The sequence below is a fragment of the Rhipicephalus sanguineus genome, chromosome 9 (genome assembly GCF_013339695.2).
Source record: "Rhipicephalus sanguineus isolate Rsan-2018 chromosome 9, BIME_Rsan_1.4, whole genome shotgun sequence".
NCBI lineage: Eukaryota > Metazoa > Arthropoda > Arachnida > Ixodida > Ixodidae > Rhipicephalus > Rhipicephalus sanguineus.
This window is the reverse complement of record NC_051184.2, coordinates 60,936,506-60,951,826: the sequence shown is the minus strand read 5'-3', so window position 1 is coordinate 60,951,826 and position 15,321 is coordinate 60,936,506. Positions and strand designations below refer to the sequence as shown.

At 45.7% G+C, this 15,321-nt stretch overlaps 1 protein-coding gene across 1 annotated transcript in view; it reads left to right on the top strand.

The window, feature by feature from the left end:
- Nucleotides 1-15,321, top strand: part of LOC119405229 (KICSTOR complex protein SZT2-like) — a 229,536-nt gene that overhangs the window by 3,685 nt on the left and 210,530 nt on the right. Inside the window, 7 exon segments of the mRNA XM_049419447.1 lie at nt 849-995; nt 2,261-2,335; nt 3,576-3,621; nt 3,623-3,777; nt 11,013-11,127; nt 12,511-12,680; nt 14,510-14,794. Of these exon segments, the coding sequence (XP_049275404.1) occupies nt 849-995; nt 2,261-2,335; nt 3,576-3,621; nt 3,623-3,777; nt 11,013-11,127; nt 12,511-12,680; nt 14,510-14,794 (993 nt within the window).

Below are 15,321 nucleotides of genomic sequence, written 5' to 3'. Positions count from 1 at the left end.
ACTTTGCAGACAGACTCTGTAGACAATTTTGCACGCATCATAATGGGCAGGGAACGTGCAGTCCCGAAGAACTTCCAGTCACTTGTCATCAGTGTGCTATCCCAGAAAAGAAAAAGTGTTTTTCAGTTAAAGGGACACTAAAGAGAATCACAAAATCAATTTAGGTTGATCAATTTTATTTGAGAGCTCTATTATCGTCAATTTCACAATCATGGGTTAATTCTTGCAAGAAAGAATTTAGGTCAGAGCTTCATTTCTGAATTTTGCGTCGATACCTAAGTGCACTATGTTAATGTTGGTTATGGAGTCACAGATTTGAGTCTCTTTATTTTTGTATTTTGGCCAGATTGGCTCAATAAAATTTTCTCAGTCTAGCTGTGTTAATTAAGTCTCTTTCTTCCTTAGAGCACAATGTAATTACTTTTCACTCATAAAGATAGTTCTTTTTTATCTGACAGGCACTGTCCAAATCTCTGCAATCATGGCGAGTTGGTGCGGGCGCTTCAATGCTATGTGGCCATCTGTGTTTTCTTTTTGTGTGTTTTATGTCTTGCGAAGCGTCTTCTCACTGCAATAGCGCTGTTTTTGGTGTTGTGAAGTAGTAACTTATTAATGCAAGAAATTAGTTCTCTCTTTGACATCTCTTTATTTTGATATATGGAAATTCTCTTTTTAAAGTTGTGAGATATTAAAAAAAGAAAGTGCGTAACACTTGGAAACCATATTTTCATTGTATAAAGCTGTGTGTTGCAGTTTGTAATGGAAAAAGAAGAAAAGAATAATTGCTGAAAAAAAAGAAAAAGTAGCGATTGGTGGAAGCAGTACAGCAGAACTTGTGTTTTCTGCAGCATCTCGAGCACGGACCAGCTTCTGGTGCACCTTCACTCGTTCAACCAGAACCCGGTGTATTACTCGGTGCCCGAGAGCTTCCGCAATGGTGTTCCAGTCTTTGTGATGCCTCCCAACGCCTCTGGACATCCGGTCCTCTCCTCCAAGTGAGTGCCGAGTCATGCTACTTGTTCCCTTTACAACTCTTTATCCTCCTTCACGAGGTTCGAAGCTTTCTCTGCAAAACTTCTGGTGCACATTGCACGGCTTGAATTCTCGTGCCTTGTGAAAACTCTAGGCTTGTGCGAATATTTGAGCACTTTGAATATTCGAACGAATATTGCAGTATTCGAATTCGCTTCGATTCGAATTTAAATTATCGGAAATTTTGAGGTATTCGAAATGAACGAATAGGTGTATATTAGTCTGCATGTAACCTCCCTGTAAAGGTGGTTTCACTGCAGTAGAGGGGTGCTATATTGTGAATACACCTTTCCAGGAGAAATCCGCACTGCCGCGAAGCCCCACTTCAAGGTTAAATAAACATATTACCCTCATATCGATCCATCATTTCTTTTAAGTTTAAAAGCTTGTTATACCAGCTTATATGCTCTAAATATAGTAAATTTTAAAACGTAAAATATTTTACAGATTATGACTTGCGTTCTACCAAAAGGCAAATACTATTCAAAGTTGCTTCGACTTCCTTTGAACCAAAAAGAATGACATTTGCACATGCCTTGTTTCAATTTTAAAAAAATATTGTGCAAGTTAATTGGGTCATGACAAATATGCTCATTTTTCTTTATAATATGTGATATATACTGTTCGAATTCGATTAAAAATTATTCGACAAAATCACTATTCGCTTCAAATTCACTTCGAACCTAAAATTTACTACTCGCACAATCCTAGAAAACTATTTCAACGGATGTGGCACCATCACCATATTCTCGCAACCACATGAGGAACACACGAAGACTACTGTGGACTACTTGACATTGAGGGAAGTGACCCGGAGAGCTGCTCACACAAACGGTGTTTATGGTTCTTTTCAGCTCAGCACTTCATGCACAATTTTTCAGCACAGTATCTCTATGAAACTGCTCGCATTTATGCGGCAAATTTCGTGAGCTGTCCTGAAAAATTGAACAAGTTCGTCACACTATGCAGGGAGACCGAGAAAATGTTTGTGTGGACTGGTTTCCAAGGCATAATTGGAATTGGGGCATCATTTTCTGACGACATCACTGTCATGAAAGCACACCTGTGCACAGCCTGTCTTCCTAATGAGTCAGCTGATCAGTTGAGTGCAACTTAGTTGCAGAAGCTCATGCTGAAGGGTCACAATGTAATGGACCTGCCTTGCACGTTTCATGCAGACACGGTGCACAGGGCAGCGATATGACTGCTTATTTCTATTGTTTTGCAGTGTGAAGAACAACAGTGCATATGCACCTTTCGTGACCTTCTGGAAACCAGTGTGCATGTTGGACATCAGCATCTGGTAAGTTCCCTGCTTGGTGTTTTGATCACCTCCCGATTGCTTTGCCAGCTGGGGCAACTGTGGCTTTAGTTGGAGTTGATTTGAGGGCTTGCTTTTTTTTCTTTGACCAATTAGGTTCGTGCTAGTATTAAATGGCTATAGCTTGGCGTACCGAAGTGCACAATTGATGAATAATTTTTGTATGTGTAATCCACGCCAAAGATTTCAAAATCTGTACAATAAGGTCAAGATGCGTGGTACAAGCAAATCTTGCCTGGAAGTGTGGCTTCACGACAGTGCGTGCCTCGCTACAATGAAGTGACATTTTAAGGCAAAGTTCTCCACCTCTCAAATTTTACCTGGGAACTTTGCCCTCTATGCATTCCCTGGTGTCAAGACCTTTTTCTTCTCACTTGCGTGGTTGCCCACTTCGCTTCTCCTTGATTGTTGCCCACCTTGGGTTTTATCACTGCGTTGTAGTGTGTGAACTGCCATCCTGGTCCGAGACATTGCTGCCGCTAGAAGAGGAGAGAATGAGAAACATGACAGTGCCACGCGAGCTGTGCTTGGTTTCTATTGGCCAGCACTCAGGGCCAGCACTGTGGGACTGCACCGCCCACTACAGCAGTTAGCAAGCAGTGTTATAGTGCCGGTGAACCAGAACTTTGATCACTGTAAGCTGCGCTTGATGGCAGTTCTTTGCAGTGCAGTAGGTGCTGAAGATTATCAGCTTTGCCAAAGAGCAGCACACCAAATGTATGGATAGTTTTCAGTGAGTTAGTAACAATGCCCCTGACTTTCTAATCTTTTACCAAGAATGGTTAGCTCATACGTGACTATCCGGGGCTGAATGTTCTATGTAAAAATCAGTGACTTGGCCGGTCTTGCCTAATTTTTAATGACAGAACTCCACTCAGCAGCAGATTGTTGTTTCCTTCACTTTGATTTCACTTTCTCTTGTCATTTTGACATTTATTTTAAAAGAACAGTTAATATTCCTTATAACTTCATTGTCTATCCACATCATACTCTTGTTACCGGCGAAAAATCAATGCCTGCACTCTTTCCGTTTCTTCTAACTCATTTCCTCCAGCGTGTACTAAATAAAAGAAAGATGCCGCATTGCGGCTCTTGTTCTGTCTTTTAGCTTTCGAAAACGCTCGAAGGCAAGTCTGTCTGGTCGCAGTAAGTTTTCTGAATTGCACACGTGACTGATTCAGAGCAGTGATCCACTGGCTGAGGCTGTCTTCTCTCTACACAGGCAGCGTTGGATGCACATGCACCGCGTGGGCATGCTTCTGGAGCACTGACCTGCCGCTGCCCAAGCACCTGCAGCAGCCCAACAGCAGCGGCCGCTACGACTCTGTCCAATGTCGCCAGGCCCTGCACCGCCTGTTGGCCCTACTCCGGGATCGCTCCAGCTTTGTGCTGGCCGACGGACACTCCTACGTCACCTTCCTCGGGTGAGGGTGGTCCCGTTGTCTTTATTTATTTATTTATTAATACTGTAAGCCAAAGGCTCATACAGGAGTGGGCATACAAACAGTACTGGCGAAGCATCTAACTCAGAGCCGTATATTCCTTTGGGAGAGTTTGGCGCTCTTTTGATCTCGCCGCCAGTCTGGCAACAGCGCGCTTCCGCGCCGCCGACGCCATTTCGTGCCGAGGTTTCTCGTGATGCTGTACCCGTGACGTCGCTGTCGGCATTTATGCTTCCTCTGTGACCGACCTGGTGTGTTTGCTGCTGTTCGTGCACGTGTCGGCTGCGTGGAACATCGTGGACCTGCACGGACGTCGCAATGGGGGCTTGCAGTGCAGTAGGCTGCTCTAAAGGCTCTGTTATACTCCGACGTGCGTTCGCGTCAGCCCGCGGCGGTGGGAGTTGGCGACGCTAGGTTCGTCACGTTACGTTGACGCGAAAACAGAGCACTCTATACTCCCACTTGCGCGACGCACTACGTCGCCTTGACGCATGCGCAATTGAGCGCACTTGGCGTCCCTTCTTCACGTAGAGACACAGACGCAGTTCAGTCTGGATAACGTCGCCGGCGTGGAATGCAGCATGTCGCATCTCGCGCCGGCTGCAGCCGGGGCGCGTTGACGGACGCTGGGCGCGTCAGTCGCATCGCGCGTTGGACTATACACCTTTCCACTGAGGCGCTCTTGGACGCCGCCATAGTGCCACCGCTAGCGACGTCTGGCGGCGGCGCCATCTTGGGCTGTTTGCTCTCCGGTCTTTCCGTCGAGACGCATACATTCGTCGCATCGTGTGTCGTCAAACGTTTGTTTTAGTTCTGTGAAAGCTTTGCGGAGACGTTAGTTCGGTTCTTTTGTGACTCTCTGAGCTTTCCTAACTGACAAGACGGTCGGCATCGAGTGTTTTGCGATTTGAGGTACTTGTGTATGAACGGTGCGCGCTGTACGGCCGTGTTCACATTCTGATGGCTGGTGGTGCGTCTAAGGAGCCCGTCGACTTAGGAGGTAAGACCACTCAACATGTTTCTGATTTATGTCACCGCGTTAATGTTCACTACAACGTTATAGTGAGAATTCTCACAGCGAGCACGATGAAACTGCACTTGTTGCTCGTCAAATGCTACTACTACAACGCTGCATACCCGTGCCGTTGCCAGAAAATTGTTCACCTAGCTGCACTAAATGTTGCAGCGCAATTACGCTGTACTTGAAGGCGAGCGCTCGCAGTTTCTGCGTGATAACAGTTCGCTGTAGCTGTACTTTATTGACATCGTGCTTGTCCTGTTTTTCAACGTGCTAAAAGTCAGCGGTATATTGAAGCTAATCGAGAAACATCGCTATTAACACGCCGCGATATGCTGTCGCATGAGGCCGAGATCCGCGGTCAGATTTTTTTGTTGCCATCAGAAATTATTAATGGCGTGTGGCTCCTACAATTAGGATCGCAATAGTTGAGCTCAGTGCCTAAGGGAGGCATGCGACTGTCTGCAATCTCGATGGACGGATCGTAAATGTATAGATGTGGGTCGAGCAAAATCACCGTTCATTGTTTTCGTGCGAGCATTATGCTAGTGTGGACTTATCGTTGTGAGCAGTCGTTGTATCTTAGGAGGTAAGCTGTCGCGCTGAGCTCGTAGACACGGGTTCAGGTATCTATCACGCCGATCGCATGTTCATGAGGACGAAATGTGAAAATACTCGTGTACCTATAATTACGTGGTCGCAAATAAAACCTGCACTTACATGAGGTGTCGTTGCTCTACTTGCATTTATTATTTTCCACTTTCTGTGAAAAATAATATATTCACGCTAATTGTTACCCATCCGAGGAAATCAATAACCCTTCTGTTAACTTTTTTTCCAGATGGCAGGAGCCATGACCATCCTAACATGGTGAATGAATGGCTGGACGACATGCGGGAGTGGGCTGTGAGAGCCCCTGACATAATTTTTTACCTATTGAACTCCGAGGCGAAGCATCGGCACGGGGTTAGATCGCTGCGCTTGCCGTCCACAAATTGCGCTGGACATACACGTGATGACGTCGAGGGCACAAAACCTTTTCTATTGACTGTGGCGACCCACTGTCTTTTCAAATCGGCGTCAGCGGGAAACCGATGCAGCAAATACACGTTGCAGCCGCACTCCTCTTGCAACACGTGCGTGCCGCAGAGCTCTTTTCTTGCTGCGTTCATCTTCTTTTGGTTATAACTGCAGCCGTAAACAACGCAATGATGCCCTGTTGATAGACTGTTCTTGAACGACATTTCAATGTTCAATTAATAACACCAAAATAGCGCACGCATCGAAGAGCCACTACACAACGTGAATGGTGAACACTCTCCAGCAACAGCCCAGGGGAAGGGGGCGTTGCCCAGAAGCCTGCTACTCTCGTCACCAGGCGGCGAAAATCGGCGTGCGGCTCGCTGGTTTGAGGTTGCCGCTGGAAAGGTCTATAGAGTGCTGCACGTTTGTTAGCGTAGCGTCACTGTGCCGAGCGTGTGCGCGCGTCGACGTTACGCTGCAGTATATCAACCCCTTAACTCGCTGAAGAAAGGGTTCGCCAGAGACGGAGCGTTGCGGGCGCACGCCAACGCGAGCTTACAGTGCCGCGACACAAAATGGCGGACAGCGTCGCCGCTAAATTTGGATGGTTGTTGGCTCCGCCCCTCCGCCGAACTCTCCGAAGGAATATACGGCTCTGATCTAACTGAAACCTTGATATTACGAACACAGATATAACGAATTATCAGTTACAACGAAGTAAGTGAAGCATAGCCTTGGTTATAGATACAGTGGTTTGAATATACGCTTATAACGAATTTTCGGATATAACGAAGTTATTTGTTATAATGGGGTATAAGTGTACTTCAAAGAAGACACATGAAAGGAAGAACAAGACGAGGCAGCATTGTGTACAGTCGCGCGCTATTTCAGTAAAAAAAAAAAAGCTGAAATTTGAGGAAATAAGGTCAAGATGTAAAATGGGTACCTCATGAAAAACCAGTTAATACAGCAAAAAAAGACAAATAAACGACACAGTGGATCTGCCACAAAAAAATGCAAAACAGTATCGGAAACACTCAGTAACATTTGCATGCAATTCAGCATACAATAAAAGAATAAAGAAAAGCTGCGGATACAGATTTGTGACGTACAGTGAACTCCCGTTAAGACGAACTTGGTTAAGATGAATTCTCGCTTATGCTGAACAACACGGGACCGTTTGTTTGGTTTCCCATAGACTCAGTGCAAAAAAAAATCTCTTAAGACGAACCACCCAACTGTACTCTTCTGTTAAGACGAACTTTCGCGGTGATCGACAACACTGGCGATTCTGCGAAACAAACACTGCAGTCTTGGTGGGGCATTCAGGCGAACGAGAAAAAGCAAAAAAAAAAAGGGCTGCCCGTAGCAATGACGCAAAGCAAATCGCGACGCGAAAGGCGCGATATAAACGAAAAAGAACGGTCAGCGGATAAATCCGGTATCCCCCCCACCCCCACCCTGTGGGTGGGGGACGTGCGGGCTTTATCAGCAAAGAAAGCAACAAAAAGAGTAGGGGAATTTACAACTGGGACCCCCAAGCCAATGCGTCCTTTTGTATTCCCCCACCCCCCTCCCCCCCCGTTCTTCAGTTTCCCAGCTGGAGTACAAAGGAGAACAGGAAAATACAAGAGCTTGGGGCACCTCCGCCGTGGTCAGAGGGGCTTACAATCGAGTACGAAACCGAAACTACGTTCTCCGCAGAGGGGTCAGGTGCATTGTCATCACCATCACACAGTGGCGGCCGAGCACATTTTGTGGTCGGTTCGCATTGGTTCGCGCGCGTTGTATCTGTTCCCAGTGAAGCGCAAATTGTGATGAGCCATTTTGATTACAGAAGTGTATGGCAAAAGAAGGCTATTTTGCACACTGAATAATGCTGCGTTGTGTCTTTCTCGCTGTGCACGAGGCTTGTGACCGTGAGTAGCCTGATGGGATGTCTTCAGCTGCACGTCGATCAGGAAAAGTTACTACGGGCCGAAAACGGAAAATATCTGGACCTCGAAGAAAACCTTGCAGACTTTCTTAAGCAACTCAGCGTAAAATGACTTTGTCAAGGCAACAACACGCGACCGAGGCGTATCCAGAAGTGATCTTAGAGCCAGCAAAACAGGCTCACGGAAGAAAAGGAACTGCCAGGACAATAAATTTTACGTTCTTTGAAGAAAAATTGTTCTTGTCTCTTAATTTTTTTTTCTAATCGTGAACATAGGAGCGTGTTACAGTTTTATCATGTAAATGTGGTAGCACATATCTTCATGAGCATTTTTATTTTTGAACACGCGAAATCGGGTGCTCGTAAGATTCGTCTAAATACTCTGCTTGAAGGCATAGTTTTTATCTAGATGAGCCAAATAAATTCTTTTTCTTGTCTTTTTGCACCCATTGTAAGTCTACCCGGTTCAGTGTTTTCAAGTAACATATTTGGATGCACTTGGCATGTTAGCATGTCTCTTTTTTGGGGCACTTCTGATAAGCCGAACTTCTGATAAGACGAACAGATGACCGCGATCCCTTAGAGTTCGTTTTAGCGGGAGTCTACTGTACTACTACACTGCAGATACACTACTACTGCAGGTACTACTACTGCGGAAACAGTTCTGTGGCGTATTGCTATGCAACAACGTATTCAACATATTACACTGCAGGCTGTTAAGGGCTCGCTACTGTGGCTGCCGGTAGCGGCGTTGTACGCCGCCATCTGTGTCTAGCAACTGTCATTTATCCTCAAATTCTGAGCAAGCGGCCCTTCCAATTTCAGTGACGATTTCAAATTGCCATGCCGTTCCAAGAAAGTGCCTTCCCCTCTCCCACTATGCACCCCGATCATGCACTGCGTCCATTCAACACTGGCCTGCTTGAATCCCGTCCAGTCCTGCTTAGCAACCCAGTCTCTAAATGCTTGTGCGGGAAATTATTTGTCAAAATTTAATTTTTTTCTCTGCATAATGATCGCACCCCAAACTTAGCGCAAGACAAATGTAAACCCCCCCCCTTCGCCCTTGCTCTTCATTTGTTCGTTCCACGTCTCCCTTCCTCCTCCATAACGTCGTCGTTGCTCTCTCCCCGGCTGGTGCACCTCCGCTGAGACGTGCGCTCTCTCCATCGCTTCTCTGAGAATTTTTCGGTAACGGCATTACAGCCGGTCTCTCATCTCAGGGGACTGCACAGTAAGCGGTATGCGTACACACGGAGCTCTATGGGAGGCTAAATAGGAGTTGGAAAAAACCTTATCATAGCTGGTCCTGCACTCTAAGTGGTTGCATTATAAGTGGTCCGAGCTGTACATTTATAGCTGTGCAGTGAAAAATTCGCTTTGCTATTAACCAACACTATATTGAATATCACATTTTCAGTTTTATTATATCGGGAAAATATTGTATTGAATTGAAGCATGACCCCTCAAATTATTGCAGTAGCAACTATATGGACAATCCGGGCACGTTTTGTCGTTGCCGTCGGCGTCGGTGACGGCGTTGAGGTTTCGTATAAAGTCAAAGGACAATAACGTTGCCCTGCGTGTTTTACATTCTATGTGTGAGTGAATGTGTGCAAGGGCAGCCGATGATCACGGCGCTGGCCGTCTTGGGGGGGTTCTGGAGGAGAGGCTGTATGGCTCTGGCAGGAACTGCGGGCTTGGAGCTTCCGGATGCAGTTGCGCATGCCCTATCTTGACGGGGATCAGCAGACTGCTCACATGTGCCATGTGCTCACCACTCACATTGTGTTGAAGCAATAGACAGTGCTAAGGCTGCTTCTTTCGCTCCAGCGGTCACGTTTCCTTATGCTAGCATTTTGTTGAGTTACACACGGTCACATGCTAGAGGAGTGAACTTTGTGGGGGTGCTCATACCCCCTGTAAAGTCGTTTTCGCCTCATTTCGCCTGCACATCGTAGTTAGCTTCAGTGCTGCCGAGCAAGAGTTAGCGCTGTGCTCCCGAGGTGGCGCCGCCTGGCGGGAGTAAGGTTACGCATGGTCATGAGGAGGGGAGCTGATCGTCTTTAGTAGCTTGGCATGGTTGGCGACGATCGGCTTCCTGGGAGGTCCATGGGTGCGATACCGTGGCTCGTTCCCACAGACTCCCGTGGTGTCGAACGTCGGCAACGCTGCATTCGTGGTACATTGTATATGTTATGTTGTTTGTGAGTTCTCTGTGTGTTTTATTGGCATTATATTGGGTTATCTGGCATGTTACTTCAGTTATTTCTTAGATTCGGCCAAGCTTGCCATTATGTAGAAGCTGTTAATAAAGGTCCACGTGTTTGTTGCACGAAGGCATGTGCTGTGTCAATTTGTTCCGAGAGCGGCGCTGTTCAGACCCCACAGGCTTCCAGCCTTACCTCGTATAACATTCCACTTTGTCGCTATAGCATTCATTGGTTCGCCCTTGTAGTGAAACTGCCTTTTAGGTGTGCTTCTTTATACTGGATAATTTATACGCCTGTGTTTATTATACTGAGAATTTAGCATATTTGCCCTTCACATCTCTTTAACATTTTTTTACAAGGAGGCGCTAAAAGCCTTGTCAATTGTTAGAACTAAAGGACTTGACATTCCTTCAGTTCAGTTGACATTCCGCACCGCCACTCTTTCAGAACATGTCACAGTAAACACATCAGGCCGCATCAGACCAAGTGCGACACGTTTAAATATTCATTTTTTCCATGGGCTATTGAAATTTGGAACGCATTACCAAATGAAATTGTTGAGTGTCGATCTGTGGAAGAATTTATCGCGAAACTGGAACCCTTTTTTGATTGTACATAGGCATTTACTTTGAACTATAAATGTTTGCAGGAACTTGTGTAATTGTATGGTGCTTCTCGAGATGTGATGATTTTTTGCGCAATATTCTGTAGAGTGATATTTATTGACTATATTATGTTAGAACCCTGTTTACATTGTATGACAAATGCAGCAACGTTTCTTATGTTGATTGCTAGAATGGTTACTTGCTAAGCTTCGTTTTATTTTTGCTTTGTTATCCAACGTTCTCGTTCATACAGTTTTACTATTCCCATGCTCAAGTGTACATATTCTAACCACTTCCTGTATGGGCCTGTACAAAGGCCTACAGTATTGTTAAATAAAATAAAATAAAGTTGCGGGATACCTTGCATTTCAATTTAAAAAATGTTCACTTCAATGAAATGCTGAATCGCATGTCGCTTGCAGGGAAAGTGACAAGCCACCGGTGTCTTTCTATGTGACTCGTGTGACCTACAAGGCGCCCTGTGTGGTGATCCGATTTGCCTTTCTGGGTGGAACACCAGGCGAGCAGCGCAATGCCGTGAGTTCACATTTCTTTTGTATGACATTCGGATCATTGATATCGTCAGTGTGATCGTGACAGGGATGAACGCAGCAGTCAGGCTGGTAAAGATTGACCACTTTATTGGGTGAGCCTGTGCCCAGCGAACCGAAAAGCTTGTCGTACTATGAAAGCGATGAGCACTGTTGTTGTTTGTCGAGGATCTGTTTCTTGGGTGAAATGCTTCGGCTTTAATACGTGTGTCACCATACATTCAGGCGCTGTTGCTAGGGCCGTTTGCAACGCAAGAAACAAAATGTTTAGCCTACAAGACGCTTATTAGACCCATCATAGAATATGCTAAAATTGTGTGGGATCCTTTCTCTGTTACCAACATCTCGAAAATTGAAAAAATTCAGCGTCTAGCAGTCCGGTTTATATTCAATAAATATCGTTGGACGGATTCACCATCTCAACTGTGTGCACTAGCCGAGCTACCCACGATTCAGGCTCGAACTAAATACGAAAGACTTAAATATCTTTACCTGATTATTAATCATCATGTTCATATAAGGTATGCCGACTATTTTGATATTCTTCGTCGTGAAACTTCTAGACATCGCCATTCAATGTTCATTCGTGCTCCTGCGGTTTACACTGATTCTTTTAAGCATAGCTTCTTCCCACGAGCCATTAAGGATTGGAATTCTTTGAGCGAAGAAGCTGTTTCATGCTCATCTGTAGATTTATTCTTAAAACACATAGATCACATTCTCATTTGTAGTTAACAAAGCTTTATTTGTCTGTACTTGATCTAGTGCATTTAATCTTATTATCTGATTGCGTTTCTTGGTGTACTTCATTTTTGTCCCTTTATCTGTAAGTTCTGATTGTACATGTTAATTATGTTCTGATTCTACAATGATTGTTATGTTATTATGTACTGTTTTCCACTCCTGTTATAGCCCTTTGTGAGGGCTGACAGTATCTGTAAATAAATAAATAAAATGTTTCAGAAAGTACATGGCTTTTCACGTTAGGAAGGCAATACTACATTAAAACCATCAACATCATTCGAGAATGTTCCGATACGTTCAGGTGTGGCTAGCGCCAAGCGAGAACATGCATAACAGTTTCATTCGCTAAAACCTGGTCACATTGAAAAATAAACGCAAGTATGTGCTGCAATGTTGTCACAATTGTTGGTGCAACGCTTCTTGTATGCGATAGTGTTAAACTTGCAGCGATACCACCGTGCCTGCCTCAGCGCACAGTTTGGCTGTTTGTCCACCTTCACAGAGTGGAAGGGCTCTGATATTTTTTTTTAGTTCATTTATTTGTGCACCCTTGCCCGATAGGTCGTCAGGATAAGCAGGAGCTGTCTGTCAGGACTCTCCATGTCTTTTCTGGCTGCCACTGCAGATTGTGAAGGACCTGACTCAGCAGATCCTGAGCCTAGAGCTGAGCAAACGTGTTGCCAAGGACGCACACTCGGATGGCGGCCTCTGCATTCGACCTCCCGGGCCACGAACCTACCGCAAGGCCAGTTGCTGCATCCTCTTCCGCAAGCCCCTCGAAAGAATCCTCATCAGGTAGCTCGCTTGTGCTCTCCTGCTAAACAGAACTTCGGTGACATTGCCGTCCTTTATGCAGGGAGCGTAGTGTAGGGAAAGAGATTGACAGCTTTGATATTACCGTATTTATTCGAATCTAAGCCGATGTTTTTTTTTGAAAAAACAATGTGCGAAAGTGGGGGGTCGGCTTAGATTCGAGTACAACGATTAGGTTTTTTTTTTCTGGCCTTGCGAATTTCGGGGGTCGGCTTAGAATCCGGGCCGGCCTAGGTTCGAGTAAATATGGTAGATGTGTTTCACGAAGTTCCCGCAGGCTTCTGGAGGATGCTTTAGGTGAAGTAGGCTTGTGGACATGGATGTGCGCACTGGGGGAAGGGGGGGGGGCAGGGGCAGGGTTGCCCCCCCTCCCCCTTTAGTCATCTAAGGGGAGCACTAAGCCTGCCCCAACTTTTACTCAGTTGGACCTGTACCATCATTGTTCAAAAGTGCAGTGTTACGGCCGTGCGAGTTTTGACGATAATGGCGGCCGAGGACCCCTCATGTGTTCTAAAAACTGTTTACTTCCCACCTTTATCCCTGGAAGGCCGGGGACCAAAGGCAGGCCATTGTGAGAAGGACGTCTTTGCTTCGTTTTGATTTTTGCGTCCACTGCGAAGCTTGTTTCTTTCAAACTCGACCAATGGTAGGGTGCAGGCGCTGCGGTGTTCAGGTTGTGCTGCTAAACTAGGCACACGTACACGCACGCAGGGCAGCAGCATTTCTGCGAGGCTGCGACTTGATAACGGGGCTCGCTTTTTGTTTGTGTGGTAACGAGGCATAAGTGGCTGATCACTCCTGTTAAAATATTTGACAGCTGCACTCCTATCAAGTTCTGTTTGGGTTCACGAAGTGGAACTGTCCAGAACTTGCACTTTAACCTGTCCCTACAATTTTCTCTCGAATTCGGGATTACATAGATGGGGGAGGCATTGTCGAGGCTATAGTATTGCTGTTCACTTATTACTTCAATACCTTGAATGCCAAAAGGTGTTATTATTTCAACACCTTCAATGTCAAAAGGTGTTACAGAAGGGAGGGGTAGTTAGAACAGTTCATATTTGATAGCGGCTGGTTCAAACAATGATCTTCAGCAGAGGACTTAAATGCAGAGACACTCGGAGTGATGACAACGCAGGTGGGCGGGTGGTTAAATTCTTTGGCTGTGTTCGGCATGAAAGCAACGGAAAACAAGTTAGTACGACAAAAAGGGACTTCAACATTATGACAGTGATTAGTCCAACCTCAGAAATAAGCTGGCTCACTGATGAGTTCATCTTTCAGGTGTGAATTGTGAAAAATGATATGGAATAATGATAAACGAAACAGCGGTGAGAAAGATTAGGAAGTTGCAGAGTACGATTCATGGATGACACAAGACTGAAAGTAGGGCTAGTTGGTAATATACATTGTAAGAAAAATACAGTGTGCATGCCTGTATGTTTGCTTGACATGCGCTTTTTTTTGTGGCGTGTGTGCAGTTTCCCCAGGGTGAATATTTTTGTTTGCATTGTTTTGTTCCCTGCCATCTCCTCTGTGCACGCTCACTATGTATATTTTGTACGCTTAAATAATCTGTACGTTCCAATAAATTGCCAGTTGAAAGTCAGTGCTTGAGTTAACTTTCTTCGTCCCGTCTGTTTGCGTGCTGTATTTTTCTTATCATGGATGATGCACTGGAAAAGTGGGAATAATTAGATAAAGTGAAACGCTGTTGTGTTGAGAGCTGAGCGCAATGTGTAGCGGTAGACTTCACCGAGTTACGCGATTTGCCGAAATGTTTGCTGCCTGTCCTTTCGCCTCTTTCCAAGGCACGAGAAGATGCCGAAGGACATTCTCAGCCCCATCGTGGCGCTCATGGACGTGACGTTGGCGCACCCACTTCTGCACACGACTCCGCACCTGCACCGGCATTCGAGCAGCGGGGCCAGCGGCTCTTCGGCGCGCAAGGGAAACGGCATCACCACCGTGGTGGACCCGACCGGCCAACTGAGCCGGTACCTTCACCACAGGCGATGGATCTGGACGGTGCAGCGGCTGCCCAGTGTACCCCTTCCCCTGCACGCCATCACCCGCATCCTCAAGACTCTGGCAAAGTGAGCGAGGCATAACTGAGTTAAGACAAGGATAATAAAAATTACTCCAGATTGCACTGTCGCAAGGCTGGGTCACAGCAGAGCGGTTGGGCACCTAGCTGGTCCTGGCTTGGCTAGGCTATTCTGAGTTTTGCTAAGTGTTGCTAGGTCAGTTGATACGCGCATCCACACACGGCTGCACGAAGTGTTCATGTGATTTCGTTAACCAAGTTTTGGCCACTAGCTTATCAAACAGTATCGACTGGGTATCGATTAGCCATCACGTAGCAGCACTGAATCAACATTATTCCAGTAGATCAATTAGCTTAACTATACAAATTACTCTAATTAAGCTAGTTAACAATTAAGTAGCGAATTATGCTACAACATAGTTAAGTAGCTAATTAAGCTAAATTACCATAGGCTTAGTGGTAATAAGCCCATTACCATGGGCTTATCACAGATTAAATTTCATGAGACAAGATCAGCAATTGTTCCTGGGCCTATTGGGTTATACAAAAGTGGCACGCTTGTGCAAAGCCTTTCCG